Source organism: Acomys russatus, chromosome 20 (genome assembly GCF_903995435.1).
Source record: "Acomys russatus chromosome 20, mAcoRus1.1, whole genome shotgun sequence".
NCBI classification, from domain to species: domain Eukaryota; kingdom Metazoa; phylum Chordata; class Mammalia; order Rodentia; family Muridae; genus Acomys; species Acomys russatus.
This window is the reverse complement of record NC_067156.1, coordinates 44590011-44607780: the sequence shown is the minus strand read 5'-3', so window position 1 is coordinate 44607780 and position 17770 is coordinate 44590011. Positions and strand designations below refer to the sequence as shown.

Below are 17770 nucleotides of genomic sequence, written 5' to 3'. Positions count from 1 at the left end.
CTCAGAACTCCATCTGCTCCTGACATGAATAAAATAAAATACTTTTGAGGATGGTTTCATCCTTTTGTCCTTAGACTTGTTAATTGCTAAGTAAATACTACTTTGACGTAGGCTCACAGACTCTACCGACACTTCTCTATTCATTTTGCTAAACCAAACATTTCTTTACATTAGCATAATGTAGAAGAAAATAATTGGATTTGGGAGAAGGCACAGTGTAGCAGATTATAGCAAATAATTGGAATTTGGTTGAATTCATTATTTCGTAGAAATGCATTTAGACAGGTTGTCTTAAATTGTGGTTTCTCTGCTGTTATTGAACTGAATTCTCATTTGTATTTCTGGGCCAATGACTTGACTTATGCTCATTTTCAAAGTCTAGTACTATAAAGCAATTTCATCTTGCTATGAACGGATTTGGGAGGATTTGAATAAAATAATGAAATGAAATGATTGCTAATTCCAACATCTACTCAAATTAACTATATATCTCCTTATTCAATTTAACTTTCTAGGGGAAAAAAAACTCACAATTAGTGAAAAGGTATAATAAAAGCTATAAATTTCTAGAAATGATTTTAGAGTATTAGAAAATGGCTTCAATTATTTATTAGGTTTTTTTTATTCACTGGGTTTTGTTATTTTAATGGTTATCTGCATGCGTGTGTGTGTGTGTGTGTGTGTGTATAAAGTGTGCATGTGTGTGTATACTCCTCTGTGTGATGTTGGGCATGTCTGCACCCTAGCACGCATGTAGAGGTCAGAGGACGCCTTTGGGCATTGGTCTCAGCTTTCTACCTTGTTTTGGGCAACATCTTTTTGTTTGTTGTTGCTTTTTTTTTTTCCCAGCTGCTTCAAACTCGAGGAGAGCTAGCCTTTGAGCTTCTAGGGATTCTTCTGAGGGTGTGATTTTTTTTTTTCCACTTAGAAAATGCCCAGAGGCCAGTGTCTCCCCTGCTCCATAAATCCTGGACATTGAAAGAATTCTTGTTACCAAAATGTCCCCAGCACAAATTAGGCTATTTATGTTTAGATCAAATCCCTTCCCACCTTCAGATTTGAAGGTGACCCAGACCTGAATCAAGATCAACTTCTTATAAAGATGGCCTTTCAGAGTACGGTGACCCTTGGCTTCTCTCTCCAAGGACTTGAGTGTAGATATGTAGAGGGGACCCAGGCTCAGTTAATTATTGATCACAGGTCTGCACCTCCTTGGTGTGGCTACTCTCATGCTCAGCTAGATCAGGCAGTAACCAGGAATTTGATGTAGAAGTTAGCATGGGCCCCCATGGTGTATGATGGGATTTTCTGTCTCATTCTCCCCTCCTTCCTCATCACCCTCAGTGCCCCAGGGGCTTAAGGCAATCTTTCATAAAATAAAGAGGTGGAATCTCCCTTAGCACATTAACGTAGCAAATCAAAATGAGAAGATTTGGCTTGTCTGGGGGAATGTTCCACTCTCTCCAGAAGGTGAAGATTTAAAGATTTTCCTCATGAACACAGTGAGGAGATGCCAACACTCAGCATCATTGCTATGTCAGGGGCAATGGACAGAACATTAGTGCCGCAGCTGGTATCCATAGCCAGTGTTAAGGATCATGAAGCTAAACCGAAGGTGAACATGCCACTTAGGGTGATGAGAAGGTACCAGAAGAAGGGGTGTGGATTCTGTAGGGCTGATGTAGGCAGCTCAGAAAAGGCAGAGAAGTGCTGTCAGCTGCTTTTTGGAGTCTGTACTCATTAGTCTCATCTCTGACATTAAACAACACACACACACACACACACACACACACACACACACACACACATGTAGCCAGTATATATGAAGTTGAGGTTATGTTTAAATACAGGAGGATCATAGCTCAGCATGAAAACCTTAATTACTGGTGAGACACTTAAAAAATTATTTTGTGTTTTTCTTTTGATGAGTATATAGAATCTCAAATCTATCATATGTCCATAAAAGGTTCCATTAGCTTTTTTAAAGATAAAGAAAAGGAGAAAAGAAGAGAAAAAGGAGAGATGAGAGGGAAGAAGAGGGAGGAAGGGAAGGAAAGGACAGGAACTCTGGATTGCCAACTGTCCTGCTGGTGGTCAGGACACAGAATCAGACTATGCACTCTTTTAACAGAGGTGACCTCATACCAGCTTACAAGGAGCAATTGTCCATGAATCAGGGAGTAAATGTATAAAGCCTGAGCTTGAAGCCTGCCTAAGGTTGTCTTCTTGGCTTATGTTCACCAGGAAATCTATGGCTCATTAAAAATGTGTATTTCCAGTCCAACCCCAGAGGCCAAGGCTATGCATTCAAACCAACCAGCAAATGAGAGGACTCCCTGCCCCTGGGCTCACTCATGTTCTCGCTGCCACTTCCTGTCTCTAAAATCACCCTAAGGGGGCTCTTTTGTATGTATATGAACTCCTTGCTTATGAAAGCGGATTCTTAGGTTTGCTGTGTTTCTGACATCTAATGAGTGTTTGGAGTATTACATTATGATACCTATTTGTTGACCTGGGTGAATTGCATCGAGTTGTAGCAATACAGCCACACTTAGCAGTCAGCCAGCGTTGCTTGTCGTGAGGTTCACTGACTATGAGAGGTAAGGTCTGAGATCTTTCTCTTCAGTGCCCTTTGGATAAAGATGGATCATCAGAGTGGGAATGGTGGGAGAGGAGCGAGACAGGATTTCTTGCAGTCCATTAATCATGGGTTGCTTCCCTTTGGCAAGGAAGCCGTTTTCTCTGCCACTATTTTACAGTGCTTACTGCTATGTGGTCGTCCTAATAGAAGTGTGTTTTTCTTTTGTCTTAAGTCTTTCTCCTAAGGGGTGGGGTGGGGGTGGGTGAAAATCAATGTTGTGTGTTTTCCCAGAGAGATACTGTCCAGAACCTTTCCCCAAAGGATCACAGCTCTGATTCATTTTTTTTTTTTTTTAAATTGCTTCAGCGTTGTTTTGTTTCTACCCTTGCTAATGCTCGTAAAATTCATGCCATAAAGAAATAAACTTTAGGGGACATGAAAGGACAGTCCTCATGGCTATTTACTCTCTTGGCAATGATTTTCCTCTCCCATGCGCTAAGCTTCCCCAACTTGAAACTGGCCCTCCAGCACAGCTTTCATTTCCCCAACAACGCTGCCCAAAGGGGGGTACTTACTATGCTTCCTGAACAGTGTGGAAACTTCTAGTAAGAGGACAGTACCAAGTCCTTTCACCAGCTGCCTAGTTTTGTGCGCCCCTCCCCCCCCACTGTTAACCAGGAATGTCAAAGGACACACGATTCTGCTGCTTGTGTGGGGCTAGGTGACTGCTGAGTGAGTGAGGGACTCTTCTGGGGTCTGCTTCCGAATGCTCCCCGTCTACCATGAACACCGTAGCGGGTACTCAAACCTGCAAGCTTGACCTTGACAGATTATTTGGGTTTTGGACTCCACCTTGATGACACCTAATAAACTTTAATTATTTTCACACGGGAAATCTATGACTCCTTATTAGAGGCCACAGGAACACTCTTTTCATCATCACATACAATGGGAGCATCACATACAACAGGGGACTCTTGCAAGTCTTCGGAAAGTCTCTCTTCCTCTTGGGGAAGCTGGGAGCCTAGCTCAGCTTCTAGCTCCTCGATCTTCTTTTCCTTTTCTGCTAAGACTTCTTCGAGCTGTGTGATCTTCTCAGTCTGAAGGGAAAGTTGCGTGGACAGCTCCATGATCAGGCTAATCTTTCTGTCCCCCTCTTCCACCGGTGGGAGACCCCCATAGAGCACCTCCACTGAGTTGGCTGCTAAAGCAAACAAACGAAAAGGAAAGTCATTTTCCATCGGCCTTCTCAGAACTCAGGGAGCGAAGATGAAAATGCTTCATTTCTCACGTTCTCGGAAGACAGCCCAGATGTTGCATCATCTGGGTAAGACACGCTGAGAACGGAATCTAGATCCCGCGAGGGGAAAAATTCAGGGTGCTCGTGAAAGAAGAACTTGGAGGCCTCAGGAGAGGGAGAAAAGTCAAGTCCTTGCCAAATCTCTATTTTATTATTTATATATGCGCTTAACTTTCAATTAACTGTGGGAATGAGCCGACCTTGAAAATACAAACCCCAAACAACAGCCATCCCAGGTTTCATATTTTCATTTCCCCAAAAGAATCATTTTCAAGAGCTTTGATAAAGGAAACTATGCTTAAAATTAGATTTTTAAGTAAAAAACAATAGCAAAACTTGGCCCTTGTTCCTTTCGGGGGGGGGGGCTGTTGGTGTGCAAAGACCAATTCTCCCCCCAACCCCCTCCCTTGGTGCTCCAGAGTTGCCGGGAATATAATGCAAGCCCAGTCAGGGAGTTGCTTGCATGGGATTCGTCATCGAGGTTCAGTTCTTTTAGGTCTCGAACCTAGTCAGCATTTTAAAATAAAATTGAATGTCCTCTAGCACGTCAGAGTTTATGCAGTATCGTGGTCATTGGTGAGTCTGTGCGCTGAGGATGGAGAACTGAAGGAGGGAAGGGGGGGGTCCAATATTGAGATGAGGGATGAGTCCTTGGCCCCAGGAGTCCTGGAAAATGAATCTCACTATTCAGGCAAAAAATGTGGCTTCTGAAGAGCAAACTCCATATTATTGGCCTCAGAAGTGCCATCCTCTTTACCATTCTTTACTTGGAATTTTCATCATCAAACTTCTCTGAGTTATGTGAGAAGCAGACTTAGTTATAAGCAGTAAAGGATAGACGTCAAGGACTTAGATATCAGTTTAGGCATGACAGAGCCAATAGCATCTGGATACATGGCTTCAATGGTGGATATAACCCAAAGCCCATTGTTTTTCCCATTCCCAGTGAAGACAAAGCCAAGGACTGCATCTGACATACTATTGCCATCCGTGGATAAACAGGCTTTCTGTATAAGCCAGATGTAATTATTTATGTCTGTATATCTAGCACTCAGTGGATAAGACAGGAACATTGCCATGAGTTCTAGGCTAGGGAGGTATATAGAGTGATAGAATGAGACTCTTACTACACACACACACACACACACACAACTGCTGTAAACCTATACCTGCTATTCTCTCTCTTTCTGTGTCTGTCTGTCTGTCTATCTGTCTGTCTGTCTGTCTGTCTGTCTCTCTCTCTCTCTCTCTCTCTCTCTCTCTCTCTCTCTCTCTCTCTGTGTGTGTGTGTGTGTTCAGGAAAAGAATCACTAGGGAATAAAAGTTAGCAGGCATTAACGCATCCTTGAAGGACTTTGGATGGAAGCTTGAGCACCTATGGCACAATGTGCAGCATCCAGCAGGTCACAGAAGTGATGCATGCAGAGATGCAGAGACACCAAGCCATTTTCTGATCTCAGAAACTATTACTACAAATTACTAAACTGTAAGGATGTGTGGGAAATTTTAGTTCTCATTATGTGAAATCCTAATGCTGGTGTTGGAGGATACAATGACTCGTTCAACTCTCTTAAGAGCAACAAAAAGAGCTGAGAAGACACTCAGTGGTCCAGAGAACACACTACTCATCTGCACATGTGTCTGGAGGCTAAAAACCTCCTGAAAGTCCATCTCCTAGGGGATGTGATAACCTCTGATACCCTCTTCTGGCCTCCACAATCATGGGCATACACGTGACACAAATTCACAGAGATGGGCAAGTAGAAGGCATATGCCCTCTAGCCCAGATAAAGCTGCCCATACAGCAGGGAGCTTTTCTTAGCTACTGACATACCAGGACCCTACTTTTTACATCTGGCCAGAGCTCTGCTAGTAGCTACAGTAACCACACATGATGAGTAAGCAATTGGGTGTGGCAATTCTGGTTTGAGATGTGCAATACATTTGAAATAGGCATTAATTTTGGAACACAGAACATTTGGAAAAATGTGAAGCAGCTCATTAATTAGTTGTTGATCATTATTAAAGTAGTAATACTTGGCTATCTTGCACTGGATAAAGCATGCTTTTGAAATTTATTTCATCCACGTGTTCTGAATTTAAGAGTGTAGCTACTGGGAAGTTTACATCACATGGCTCGAGTTTGTGAAGCTCTTATATTCCTTCAGGGTAGTGTCAGGCAGGCATTTCCTACAGGTAAGCAGTCTCTGAGATCCAGGTGGCCATGTAACGTGTAGACTATACAGAGCTACTCAGCCCTCACAGGTGTTTTGGGGGAGATCCCTCACTCTCAACAGATCATTTTTCTGTGTCCCCTGAGGGGCAGAGGCATGGATATGCAGGCTTGAGACGGGTACTTATAAGCAGAAGTTTCAACAGCAGTGGAAGGAATGCATCTGGCCTGACTGCTCACGTTTCTGTGTCGGCCTGGAAGGACCGAAAGCTAGAAGAACTGTGACCTCTGCCTTGGGACATTTCCATCTTCTTATTCATAACCTCATAGTCATCACACTCTTAGCAACGTGCCCCACAAGATACACAAACTGTTGCACCAACCAAGGACAATGCATACAGTAAACCCAGACCCTCTGTTCAGATCTAACGGTTGTGGGGAGAGTGGGGGACTGCCTCTGACATGAACTCTGGTGCCCCCTGATTTGATCACTTCCCCTTGGTGGGGAGGCCCAGTGGCCCACAGAGGAAGGAGAAGCAGGCTGCTCACATGAGACCTGATAGGCTGTGGTCATATGTTAAGGGAAAAGGTTCCCTTCTTCAGAGGTCTAGGGTACTGGAATAGGGTGGAAGAGGGAGGGAGGGTGGGAATGGGAAGATACAAGTAAAGGGATAACAATCAGGATGTAATCTGAATAAATTATAATCAATTAAAATAAAAAAGAATTATATAAAAAATAACCAATAGTACCCAAGTAGATTATATCAGAGAGAACAGCATTTAAAGGGATAGCTTAGAACCTGAGAGTTGAAATGCATTTTGAGGGCCACCTGCTTTTGTTTGTAGCCACTACAGGAATTCTGAAAAGCTCTGCAATAATCCTCTAATCTGGTGTCCCCTCACACTTTTCATATATTAGCCATTGAACTGTAAATAAAGTCTACAACTTGTCATTACTGTGGACACTAATGTATAGAGATAATGCACAGATACAAAGCTGTCATGGACGGTCTCAGATGGGAGCAGGGCAAACCCACTGCTGTACGGTGTAATATTACATCAGAGGGCCTATATGATGAAAACCTCTGTTTGTGAGTTCATATCATGCTGAATGGGGGAGGGGGCGGCTGGTCAATAGCTTTATAACATCCTTGCTAATGAGGAATGTCCCCTTTAAGTCTCTTTACTGCTGTCATTCCCCAAGCACTGGCTGAGCTGAGAACCACTGCCTAGTGAATCAGATGCCTCCAGCAATGTGGCATACTTTGTTTTCAGCTGGGACACGAATGTCTTCTACAGTCATGTTTAGCTGGCAGTCATGTTTTTTCTGGCAATTAGTGATTGAGCCCCTGCACACAGAGCAGGGGGTATGGTGTGATGCTGGCTCTGGTAGCCATGCTCTGCTATGGAACATGGGAGTGACAGCCCTAAGAGAAGCCTTAAGGGACAGTCAGGATTAGCATGAACAAACACCCTCACTGAGTACTCACTGTGACAGTTTATTTTTTTCTCTTTGTTTTTTAAGCGGATGCTGAGGCTGCCAAGTATTTACTCAATAAGAAAGACTCAGCGTTGAGGTGATTAAATACCTCATCCAAGAGCCACCCAGGATTACTGTTCAGCCTCCAAGACGGTGCCAGCCTTCTCCTCTGGACAAAGGCCCATCACTCTGAGTCACTTAGGGCTGGTTTGGAAAGCTGTGTGTGCTTGTCAACATCCACCGGGGAGTCCAGGTTCACTCTTTGTCGTACTTGGGTTTCTCAATTGGCACACCTGTAAGGATATGCCTCTCCCACTTAAATAAAAAAAAATGAAACAAAAATCTCCCAGTTTTCCTTCTTAATAATCATTTGTGAATGAAAACTCTCTGAAAGAAATGGTTCCCTCTCTCTCTCTCTCTCTCTCTCTCTCTCTCTCTCTCTCTCTCTCTCTCTCTCTCCTTGTCTTTTACTGGCAAACACACAGATTGCTATTGTCTTGAAGTTCACTCCATCCTATTGCTTCCGTGTTTTCATTGCTCACAAAGACTAGTCTCTATGGTGCCAGACAAGTGACTCCAGAGGATTTTCAATTTCCTTCTACCAAGCTGTGCACAATTAGAAAACTTTTAAAGTTGGCACTTGTTAACTGATTTAGCAAGAATTAGACATACTGTGATTCGTAGATAGCTTTGGTCACTTAAAATATAGTGTGATATTTGTTATCAGTTTTTGATGATCAGCCATGCAATGAGATTGCATTCTAGAAGAAAATGTCAGATACATTTGCAGACTAAAGAGAAGGCTGATCTTAAAAATATCTACCTGTAGCCAGGCATGGTGGCCTGCAATCTCAGCACTCAGGGAGGTAGAGGCAGGTGGAGCTCTGTGAGTTGGAGGCCAGCATGGTCTACAGAGCAAGTACAGGACAGCCAAGGCTACACAGAGAAATTCTGCCTAAAAAAAAACAAAACAAAACCAAAAACAAACAAACAAACAAACAAACAAACAAACAAACTACCTGTTTTCTCAAGCACCTCAGAAAACAAGCACAATGGAATGCTCCAGCCCCAAGCGTGCAACTGTTTCATCTAACTCACCTGAAGCATCAGGAGAGAGGCTGAGAGCACTGTGGGAATGGAAGGCCGGAAAACCAGGGGCCAGCGAAGAAGTCGGAGATTGTTGTTTTAGTGTTCAACAGAGTCCCAGGTGGATGTGATGCCCATGTGACTCAGGCATCCACAACAAAAGACTGTAGGCTGGGTAATTTGTATTCAACAGGTGCTCACTTGGAATAGTTCCTGAGCAGGAGAGCCCTAGAATTAAGGCTGCAAGCCAGGCCGGTGCCTGGGAATGATCCTTTTTTCAGAAACAGCACCTTCTAGCTGGCCTTGCGGGGTGGGTGGGACAGCAAGCCTCATCTACACTGCAGGGATTACATTCCCTTTCATGACCTATCCACTTCCTAAAGTGTCCATGAGCACTTTGGGATTTAGCTTTCAGCAGAATTTTGGAAGGGCGCACGCACACATCCTGACCATAGCGCTGCAGGAGGCTCCAGGACCAGAGAACGAGGTCTAGCTGATAGGAAAGCTTTTAGGACCTGCTTAGTAGTTAGGGAAAGCTCTCTTGTCTGCTAGCTGCACACATGTGGTGCTTAGCTTCTCTCCGCAGGACACCGACAGTTAAAGGGAGCAAGGGAACTGAAGACTCCCATCTTCTTCTTCATGTACTCTCTAAGCTGTGGTGGAATCACTACCCACCACAGGCATCATTTATGTGAACACTAACGCACGGTGTATAGAGGGAAGACGTTCCACTCCTGTTTATCCACCCTGTTTCTGCTATCAGGTCTGTTTTCAATATAGACAGCTTCCATTCATATAAAGGCACGAGCTACGCCAAAAGGCCTTCCCACTCTTACCTAAAGCCCTTCCATGACCTTTTTAATCTCAAGAAAATTAAATAACCCAAATGCGTACAGAAACACCATGGGACCTGGGTTCCTCTCCAGTTTCAACACAGTACTAATTCTCCTACATCCCGCTATCTTTATTTCTACTCTTAAGAGATTGGGCATGTTCCTACCACAGGGCCTTGGCTTTTGCCATCACCTCTGCCTGATTGTAGCCCTGATAAGTACATGGTTTGCTACCTCAATTCCTTCAGGTCTTCACTCTACAAAGGTACCTTCACTCAGTAAGGCTTTCCATGGACATCTTACCTATGATTTCAACTCCCATTGTCGAATACTTCAAGTCTCAGCTTCCTGCTTTAATGTAAATGACAGGTAGCATCTGAGCACTTTTACCATGCTGTAGTCTCTCTTGCTCCTTAGGATGGAAGCTCCATGAGGATACATCTCCTCCACTGCCATGCTCCCTAATATAGTAGGTCCTCATACCAGGTAAAAAGTGGCACATGTAATACAAAATCACCATAGGAATGGACTAGCCCAATGACATCATTTGTTATGTCATTAAGATGGTATCAGAAAGGGGACTAGGCAAGGACAAGTGGTCTGAAGTGGGGAATGGGGAAAACAGGGCAGAGATAGCTTTTATTAGGGAGGAAGGTCAATCCACAAAGAGAAGGAGGGGAATAAAATAAAGTAAGGATGCCTGGAAAAGTCACAAAAATCTGACTATTAGTCATTTACCTAAAATTGCATCTAATATATAAAAATCTATGTGCATACATATACACGTGTAGTTTGAATAAAATTTCCCCACCCCCCTGGGATGACAATGCTTTCTCCAAGAGCCATAGATGACCTAACAAAACCCCTCAATGTCAGACATGAGAAGCCCCCTTTTGAGTTTTTGGTCAGTGAAGTCCAAAATACTCCCCAAACATTATAGACTATTGCTGTTGCCTTGTTTGCCTCCCAGAGGCTGAAGATAATCCCCATTGCTGAGGAAACATGCACATCAGAACCTGAAGGATCTGACCTGAGAGCCTCTTCCCTGAGGAATAGCATTTATGGTCTCAGAAGATGCTGTGCAAGCTTCCAGTGGAAGAAAGAAGCCAGTGGTCCTACCCAGTTTTCTGATGCCTATGACCTTTAGCAATGATCATATCATGGCCCAACAACCCTTAGTGTGCAATAGTGGCACATGTATCTTGATGGACTTAAGGCCTGCTCAATAAAGAAGAAATCATGCCTAGTACTGGAAACCTAGTCATCTATGCAGAACCAGTGAGTTTGTGGGTCTTTGAGGAGAGCTTACAACCTCCACTTTACAAAACCAGCATAATTCCTAATGGCATCCGAAATATGTATCCTTATACTTACAGGAAAGTACAGCTCTTACCCCTCATCAAAGAAAATTCTTTTTGAAACGGATGGATATTGTTTCAGAAAGCTACGGAAAATCAAACTACAAAGAACAAATGATTGTGTGGTGGCCACCCCCTACTGATAGCTCTGCACCACAACCCCTGCACCGGAGGCCCAGGAAACATCATGGAAGAGGGGGCAGAAAGACTGTAAGAATTGGAGGAAGAGGAAATCTCCTTTGAGATGGTGTGTCCTAGAATGTCAGGGAAGCCACACGCATGAGGTCTCAACACTATGGCTGCCTAAATATGACCTGAATAAGGACATCACCAATAAACATGCTAACACAAAAGAGGGACATCCAATGGGGCCCCAACCCTTGACAAAGAATGTCAGACAATCAAGAAATACTGAAAGCAAGGAGGGAAATAGTCTTTTTCAGGGTTATCCAGCAGAGCATGGCTATCCAATACCAAACGGTCACCCCTGAAATCACACAAGTAACATTACACAGACTGATTAGGTTGTACTTATGTATTTAGGAATATATGTAAATATGTATAAGTGTGTGTGTGTGTGTGTGTGTGTGTGTGTGTGTGTGTGTGTGTGTATTAACAATTGAAGAAAATGAGGCCATGAATTTGAGAGAGAGCAAGGGGTCATGTGCGAGGAGTTAGAGGAAGAAAAGGAAGGGGAAATTATGTAGTGGATTTTAATTTCAAGAAATAAAAGTCAAATAAAATTTAAAAGATGGTATTTAGATTTCTTCCTCTGGCACTTTGTTTTCTTCAAACAACTGTTTTAAGTACTGCCTTAAAATAGTAATGATGATATAGGAGAAACTTGGATGATAATTTGGTGTAATATACTAACCGCTTAGGAAACTGAGTTAAATTTAGTAGAAATTAGCAAAGGGAGCCCTCAAAGGTATGTAATACACTAACCAGACTTGTTTAAAACTACAGAAAAAATACTGTACAACTAACATAATCAAAGTTTAGTTTGCTGAGAATATCTTTCCCTTAAGATCTGGTCACTAAGATTGCTACCAATGAAGCTCTATTCCCATAGCAAAATGAAATAGTGTGGGCTCACAGCTTGCCCATAGGCCCATTCCCAGCTCACAGACACACAAAGGCTTCTACAGGGCAGCACTGGGACAAGGTCTGTTATTAAGTCTGGGTTCTCTTATCAGGAAGAGTGCAATTCTCCCTGGCAGACAGGCAGCATGACCCTCAGCAGCAGCTGCTGGTCAAAGCAGCCTTGTCTGTCTAGGGTTAGCTATGACAGTAGTTTTACACCATAATAGAATTTGTCTCAACAACCATGTTGCAATCTCTGTCTCTGTGAAACATGTTTAATTGCTTCAAGTGTAACTTGGGGCCCTGAAACTAAGTAAGTTGAAGGGGTTTTCTGTTCGGGGGCTGGCTCCCCCTTCTGAGCATTAGTCTGGAGTCACGTGCTGTTATTCAAGAGTTTTTCCTTTGTTAATCTCTAAGTGGTAGAGTGGTTTCCCACTGGGAAGGCATATCAATTCTTTTTACTTGTTTCATTGGTTTTGTTTTGAGACAGGCTCTTTCTTTCTTTTTTTAAATTGACTTATTCTTCTTACATCTCAATGGTTATCCCATCCCTTGTATCCTCCCATTCCTCCCTCCCTCCCATTTTCCCCTTACTCCCCTCCCCTATGACTGTGACTGAGGGGGATTTCCTCCCCTGTATATGCTCATAGGGTATCAAGTCTCTTCTTGGTAACCTGCTATCCTTCCTCTGAGTGCCACCAGGTCTCCCCCTCCAGGGGACATGGTCAAATATGAGGCACCAGAGTATGTGTGAAAGTCATACCCCACTCTCCACTCAACTGTGGAGAATGTCCTGTCCATTGGCTAGATCTGGGTAGGGATTTGAAGTTTATGGCCTGTATTGTCTTTTGCTGATGCCATAGTTTGAGAGTGACCCCTAGGCCCAAATCTGTGCATCATAATGTTCTTCTTGTAGGTTTCTAGGACCCTCTGGATCCTTCTACTTTGCTATTCTCCCATGCTTTTCTCATCTAGAGTCCCAATAGGATGTCCTCCCCTCTGTCCCAGTTTCCTGGTAAGTGAAAACTTTCATGGGACATGCACCTTGGGCTAGTGTGCAGATATAAGTGAGTATATACCATTTGACTCTTTCTGGATTAACTCACTCCTTATGATCATTGAGCTAGAGACAGGCTCTTTCTATGCAACCCCGGCTGTCCTGGAACTCTTTATGTATGCCAGGCTTGCCTCGAACTTAGAGAAATCAACTTGTCTTTCTTTTGAGTGTTGGAGCTACATATTAATTCAACAATAAAAATATACTGTTATGACTCTGTAATGCTGAATGTAACATCTCTGAGTTTATTCTCCTTAAAAATGAACATATAACCGTTAGGAGAGCTAACCAAGTAGGACCTGCCAGTCCTCCTTGAGATGATCTGGCTAGATTCTGGAAGCTCTTTAACTGATTCCCAAGCTTGACACCTGGGACCTCATCAAACCAGGCTTCAGCCTTGAAATTCTGTTCTGGTGGGTGGCCCAGAATGCCTGTGAATCTGTGTTTTCAAGAAGATCCATAGATGATTCTGGTCAGCCAGGTTCCTGCTACCCTGTGTGAAGCATGGTAAGTTGAGCTTTTGACAAGACTGCACTTCAGAGAGCTGGAGAAAGGACATCGCATGTATTCTGCTCTTTGTGCCTCTCCCTGGCTGTGCCACAGGGCTCAGCTTCTGAACGTTACTGGCTAACTAAATGTAGCCATGGTCCTCTCAGCCTCTGCCCTCCTTTGGTTAGACTGCATCCCAGAAACATCCCAACAGTTTCTACTTGACTAAATTATCTCCAGGGTATCTAGAGTAAATCAAGAGGGTTGGAGGATTTGTTTTGTTTTGCTTTTGTTTGTTTCTGTTTTTGTGCTTGAAGGATTCATTTCCGTTCTCTTCAGGGGAGTCTCTTCCCATGAGGGATGGAAAGAGAGAGAAAGAGAGAGAGAGAGAGAGAGAGAGAGAGAGAGAGAGAGAGAGAGACAGAGAGAGAGACAGAGAGAGAGACAGAGACACAGAGAGAGACAGAGACAGAGAGAAAGAGAGACACACAGAGAGATAGACAGAGACAGAGAGAGACAGAGACACAGAGAGAGACAGAGACACACAGAGAGAGACAGAGAGAGAGAGAGAGAGAGAGAGAGAGAGAGAGAGAGAGAGAGAGAGGCTCCACAGGGCAGAGGAAGTGAGAACCACACCTGAGATGGAAACAAGACTTCCTGGATTTCATGAGTGAGTCCCTTTTTCCCTAAAGCTTGCTGGATTCAGATCATAAGTCCTCCAAAAGACCTAAGGACGTTACCACAGAAAGATGGAGTGAAACCTTGGTGTCAGCTTGGGAAGTTGGGTGGAAAAGCAATAAGAATATATCACAGCTGATGACGCAAATCTAGCACAGGTTGGTGTGGGAGCCTAACAATGGCATCCTGAGATGTAAATCTTCCACACATTTCTTGGTGACTATTCAGACAGATCACCAACAGAACCAGCTCTTCATCTTGTAAATGAAATCAGTATCTAAAAAGAAATTCACATTGGTGGTATAAGAGCCAGTGCCCATAAATAAGCTTTTCTGTCTGGTATTCTTTTGGCCTAGAAAGGATCCTTTCTGAGGGAGAGGTTGGGAGGGGAAGAGAGGGTGGTGGGGGTGGGGACCTGACATGGTGTCCAGTCAGAGATCGTCAGAGATATATTTTATTGGGACAATTCTTCTAACAAAACAGTTCTTCTCTGAAGACTTGCCCTTTCAGCATTCGAAAGCCTGCTCCAACCTCCACCTCTTCTGGAACCTAACCCCTATTGTCTTAAGCCTGTATAAGTTTCATTTGTCTAGCCTTCTTTGAGCTTTGCATGTGTCTCCATGTTTCTCCATGTTAACACTTGTTTTCTTGTTTTGTGCCTACTGTCAGCTCTGTAGGTAGCCTAACATAACCACAACTTCAACAGGAATGAATATATTCAAAACCTTCCTGAGCTGCTCAGTGGTAGGAAGAAGGGAGGAGTTCAAGTAGCTAGATGTTGCCAAGGTCCCACACTTTGCCCTGTGAGTTACTTTTACATCATTGATGAGATGACTCGTCAGCAGAAACAACCGAGGATGAGGAGGCCGCCTTACTTGGCTCACAGTTTCAGAGAGCTTCAGTTCATCACAGTTTGGAAGGCAGGGGAAGTAGGCCAGTCTTGGAGCAACAGACGTGTGTTGCAGCTGCCCTTCACAAGGTGACAGAGCAAAGGCTAGGGAGCTCTGGATGGGGACCAGGGAAAGTAGAGCCTTCAGAGAGGCCAGGACTGGGAGCCTGTTTTTCCTAACTGGAGCTTTGTCAGATATTTGGTCACAGTGTTGAGAAAAAAAAAATGATACACTACACTGCTGGCTCTGCAGGTAAGAAAGGTATTCAGTCAAGATGTTTAATTGCCCTATAGAAACTGCAATGTTCCAAGAATCCTGTTTTTAGGACTGCTAGTACGGACACAGCCCCATTGCCTGTTGGCACATTGACTATAGGCCAGATTCACTTGTTTTGAACTTTTGACCTCCAGAACTAAAACGTAATACAATTGGGCTGCTTTAACTTATTGAGTTTGTGCTCATTTGTCACAGCTGCAATAGGAAATCAATCGAGGGCAAACTAATGTACCACTGTGTGGTAGTGAGCCCAAAATCTCACCCAGGTGGGCAGCTACTGCTCAGGCTCTGGCATTTTAACTGAAGGGTGCTGAAGGCTTCTCTAAATCTAGAAAGTTCTGGGTCTCAAGGTGTTCTGTTTCCTGTGGAATCTTAAGATATTGTTGCCTCTTTTCTAAACGTTAATGGTTCCACACAATTGACATTTAGACTTACTCCTGCTGTCTTTAAAAGGACAGAGAACCCTTTATTCTTCAGTCACCTCAGTGGAGCTTCTAGATTCCTCTTCTCTATGTCTATGTCCTGTTCCTGGCTTTCCTAATATTTGTCTGTTACCCCAATGGTAACATGACTTTTATTTTGTTTTGAGGTTTTATTTATTTGAAAAAGTCTTTCACTGTAGCCCAAGCTGGCTTCAACTTCTCCAGTGCTGACCCCAGGCATGCCTCATCACCATGCTGGGACCCTGGATTTTGCTTTTAATTATTATGTTAAATTTAGCCATGTGAGTTACTGATGCCACTAAACTGAGTGGACTTGTTTCACGATCATCTAATTTGACCCCTAAACCCAACACCTGTTGACAGCACATTCTTTCTTTGACTTCCACGGCATGGGCGTTTCTCTTTCAAACTTTCTGCTACACTTTTAGTCATATTATGTGGACTTCTCAGAGCAATTACTACAACTGACAGTCTTACATTCCTACTTCTAAACTTCATTTCTCTCTTCAGGTAATTTATTTCACTTCTGTGTATTGGTTGGAATTTATTACAACAAATGGTGGCCACGTTTACAACTATTGGTCAGACCTCTCGTGTAGACCATGAAGATTTATGTTGAGATACCATCATGCATCCATTTGCTAAAATTAGAATCCTGGAATTACTTTATATTTCTTCTGTACTCCTAGCCTCTTCCATCTACTGTGTGTGTGTGTGTGTGTGTGTGTGTGTGTGTGTGTCTATGTGTATGTTTGTGTGTGCTGGAGATTGAATCCAGGGCCTTGAACATGCATTGAGCTGCAGTTCTATCCATCTTATCACAAAGTCCTATTGATTCAAATTTCTAATTGTTTACTAGTTTGTCTATTTTTATCCAAGTTAGGTATAGAATCCACTTCTACAACCCCCCCCCCCCCCCCGCTGAATACATGGAATTTTTAAAGACAAAATCTGGGACTCTAGCAGCCCCATCATACTGGAATTAGCTATGTGTCCCAACCGCACATTAAAGAACCAGATACTGATGAAAAGCAGAGAAAGGAGATTCATCTACTGTGGGCCCATTGAGAAGATGAGCAGATAAAGAGAACCCGTGACCACAAGGCCATCTTTAGAGGAGTAAAAGGAGCTGAGGGCAAGAGGTAACATGAGTAAGTGGCCCTGGCCAAGGTGTGCTTGCACCCAACACTCTCTCGGTTCTGGTTCTGCAAACATGCTTTCTGGAAGTCCACATTCCTGTCTTTCTGTCATCCGTTGAGAGACCACATTCGTGATCACTTACGTTCCAGGGTGCAGCCTCTTGCCTCATGGGTTATCATCCTTATCTGGTGCTTATTTTGACCTGCAAGGGATTACTCTTTCAAGAGCTCAAGATAACTGCACTTCGGGGATTACTATCTCTGTCCCTTGAGCAAAGTAAAGGGACAGATAGACAGGGTGAAAGCAGAGATGTGAATCTTCCATTCTCTTTTAGTTACCCTGTGGGTCCAGCTGAGAAGTCAATGCTGTTTAGAAAAGGTGGGTTCTAAGTTTTCCATGTCTGTATAATTCTTATTCAGACACTATGTGTTCAGGGACTACACACACACACACACACACACACACACACACACACACACACACACACACACACATATCAATCTCTATGGGTACTGAGCTGTAGTTTCTGAATGCTGTCTTCCATCCTGCTTTCACAACTTTATGGAAATATAATAGATGCAGGACTAGCAAGCTGGTGTTGGGGTTCATCTATAAGATGATACCATGGGCTTTGAGTGACATGCTTGAGCACTTGGACATTTATTCTTGGAGTACACAGGGACTGATTCAGAAGGGAACAAGGAAAAAGTAACAAAGAGGGATAGACATGATGAGTGCCCAAGTGTATGAGAACCAGTGGCTGAGCTGACGTAACAAATGGGAGTACCTTTGCCCACTGGAGAGGAGAGGTGCAAGCAAGCCAGATCTGCTCCCCACTCTTCTCTCCAGTGTAACATCTTCCTCCCTTCTTCCCTCCCTCCCCTCTCTCCCTCCCTCCCTGCC

At 43.6% G+C, this 17770-nt stretch overlaps 1 protein-coding gene across 1 annotated transcript in view; it reads right to left on the bottom strand.

Annotated features, from left to right (window-relative positions):
• Positions 1-3442: 3442 nt before the first annotated feature.
• The window catches only part of Ccdc192 (coiled-coil domain containing 192), a 198431-nt gene continuing 184103 nt past the window's right edge, over positions 3443-17770 (bottom strand). Inside the window, exon 7 of the mRNA XM_051163366.1 lies at positions 3443-3785. Coding sequence (XP_051019323.1) covers positions 3478-3785 — 308 coding nt within the window. The 3' untranslated portion in view covers positions 3443-3477. The remainder of the gene's footprint in view (positions 3786-17770) is intronic.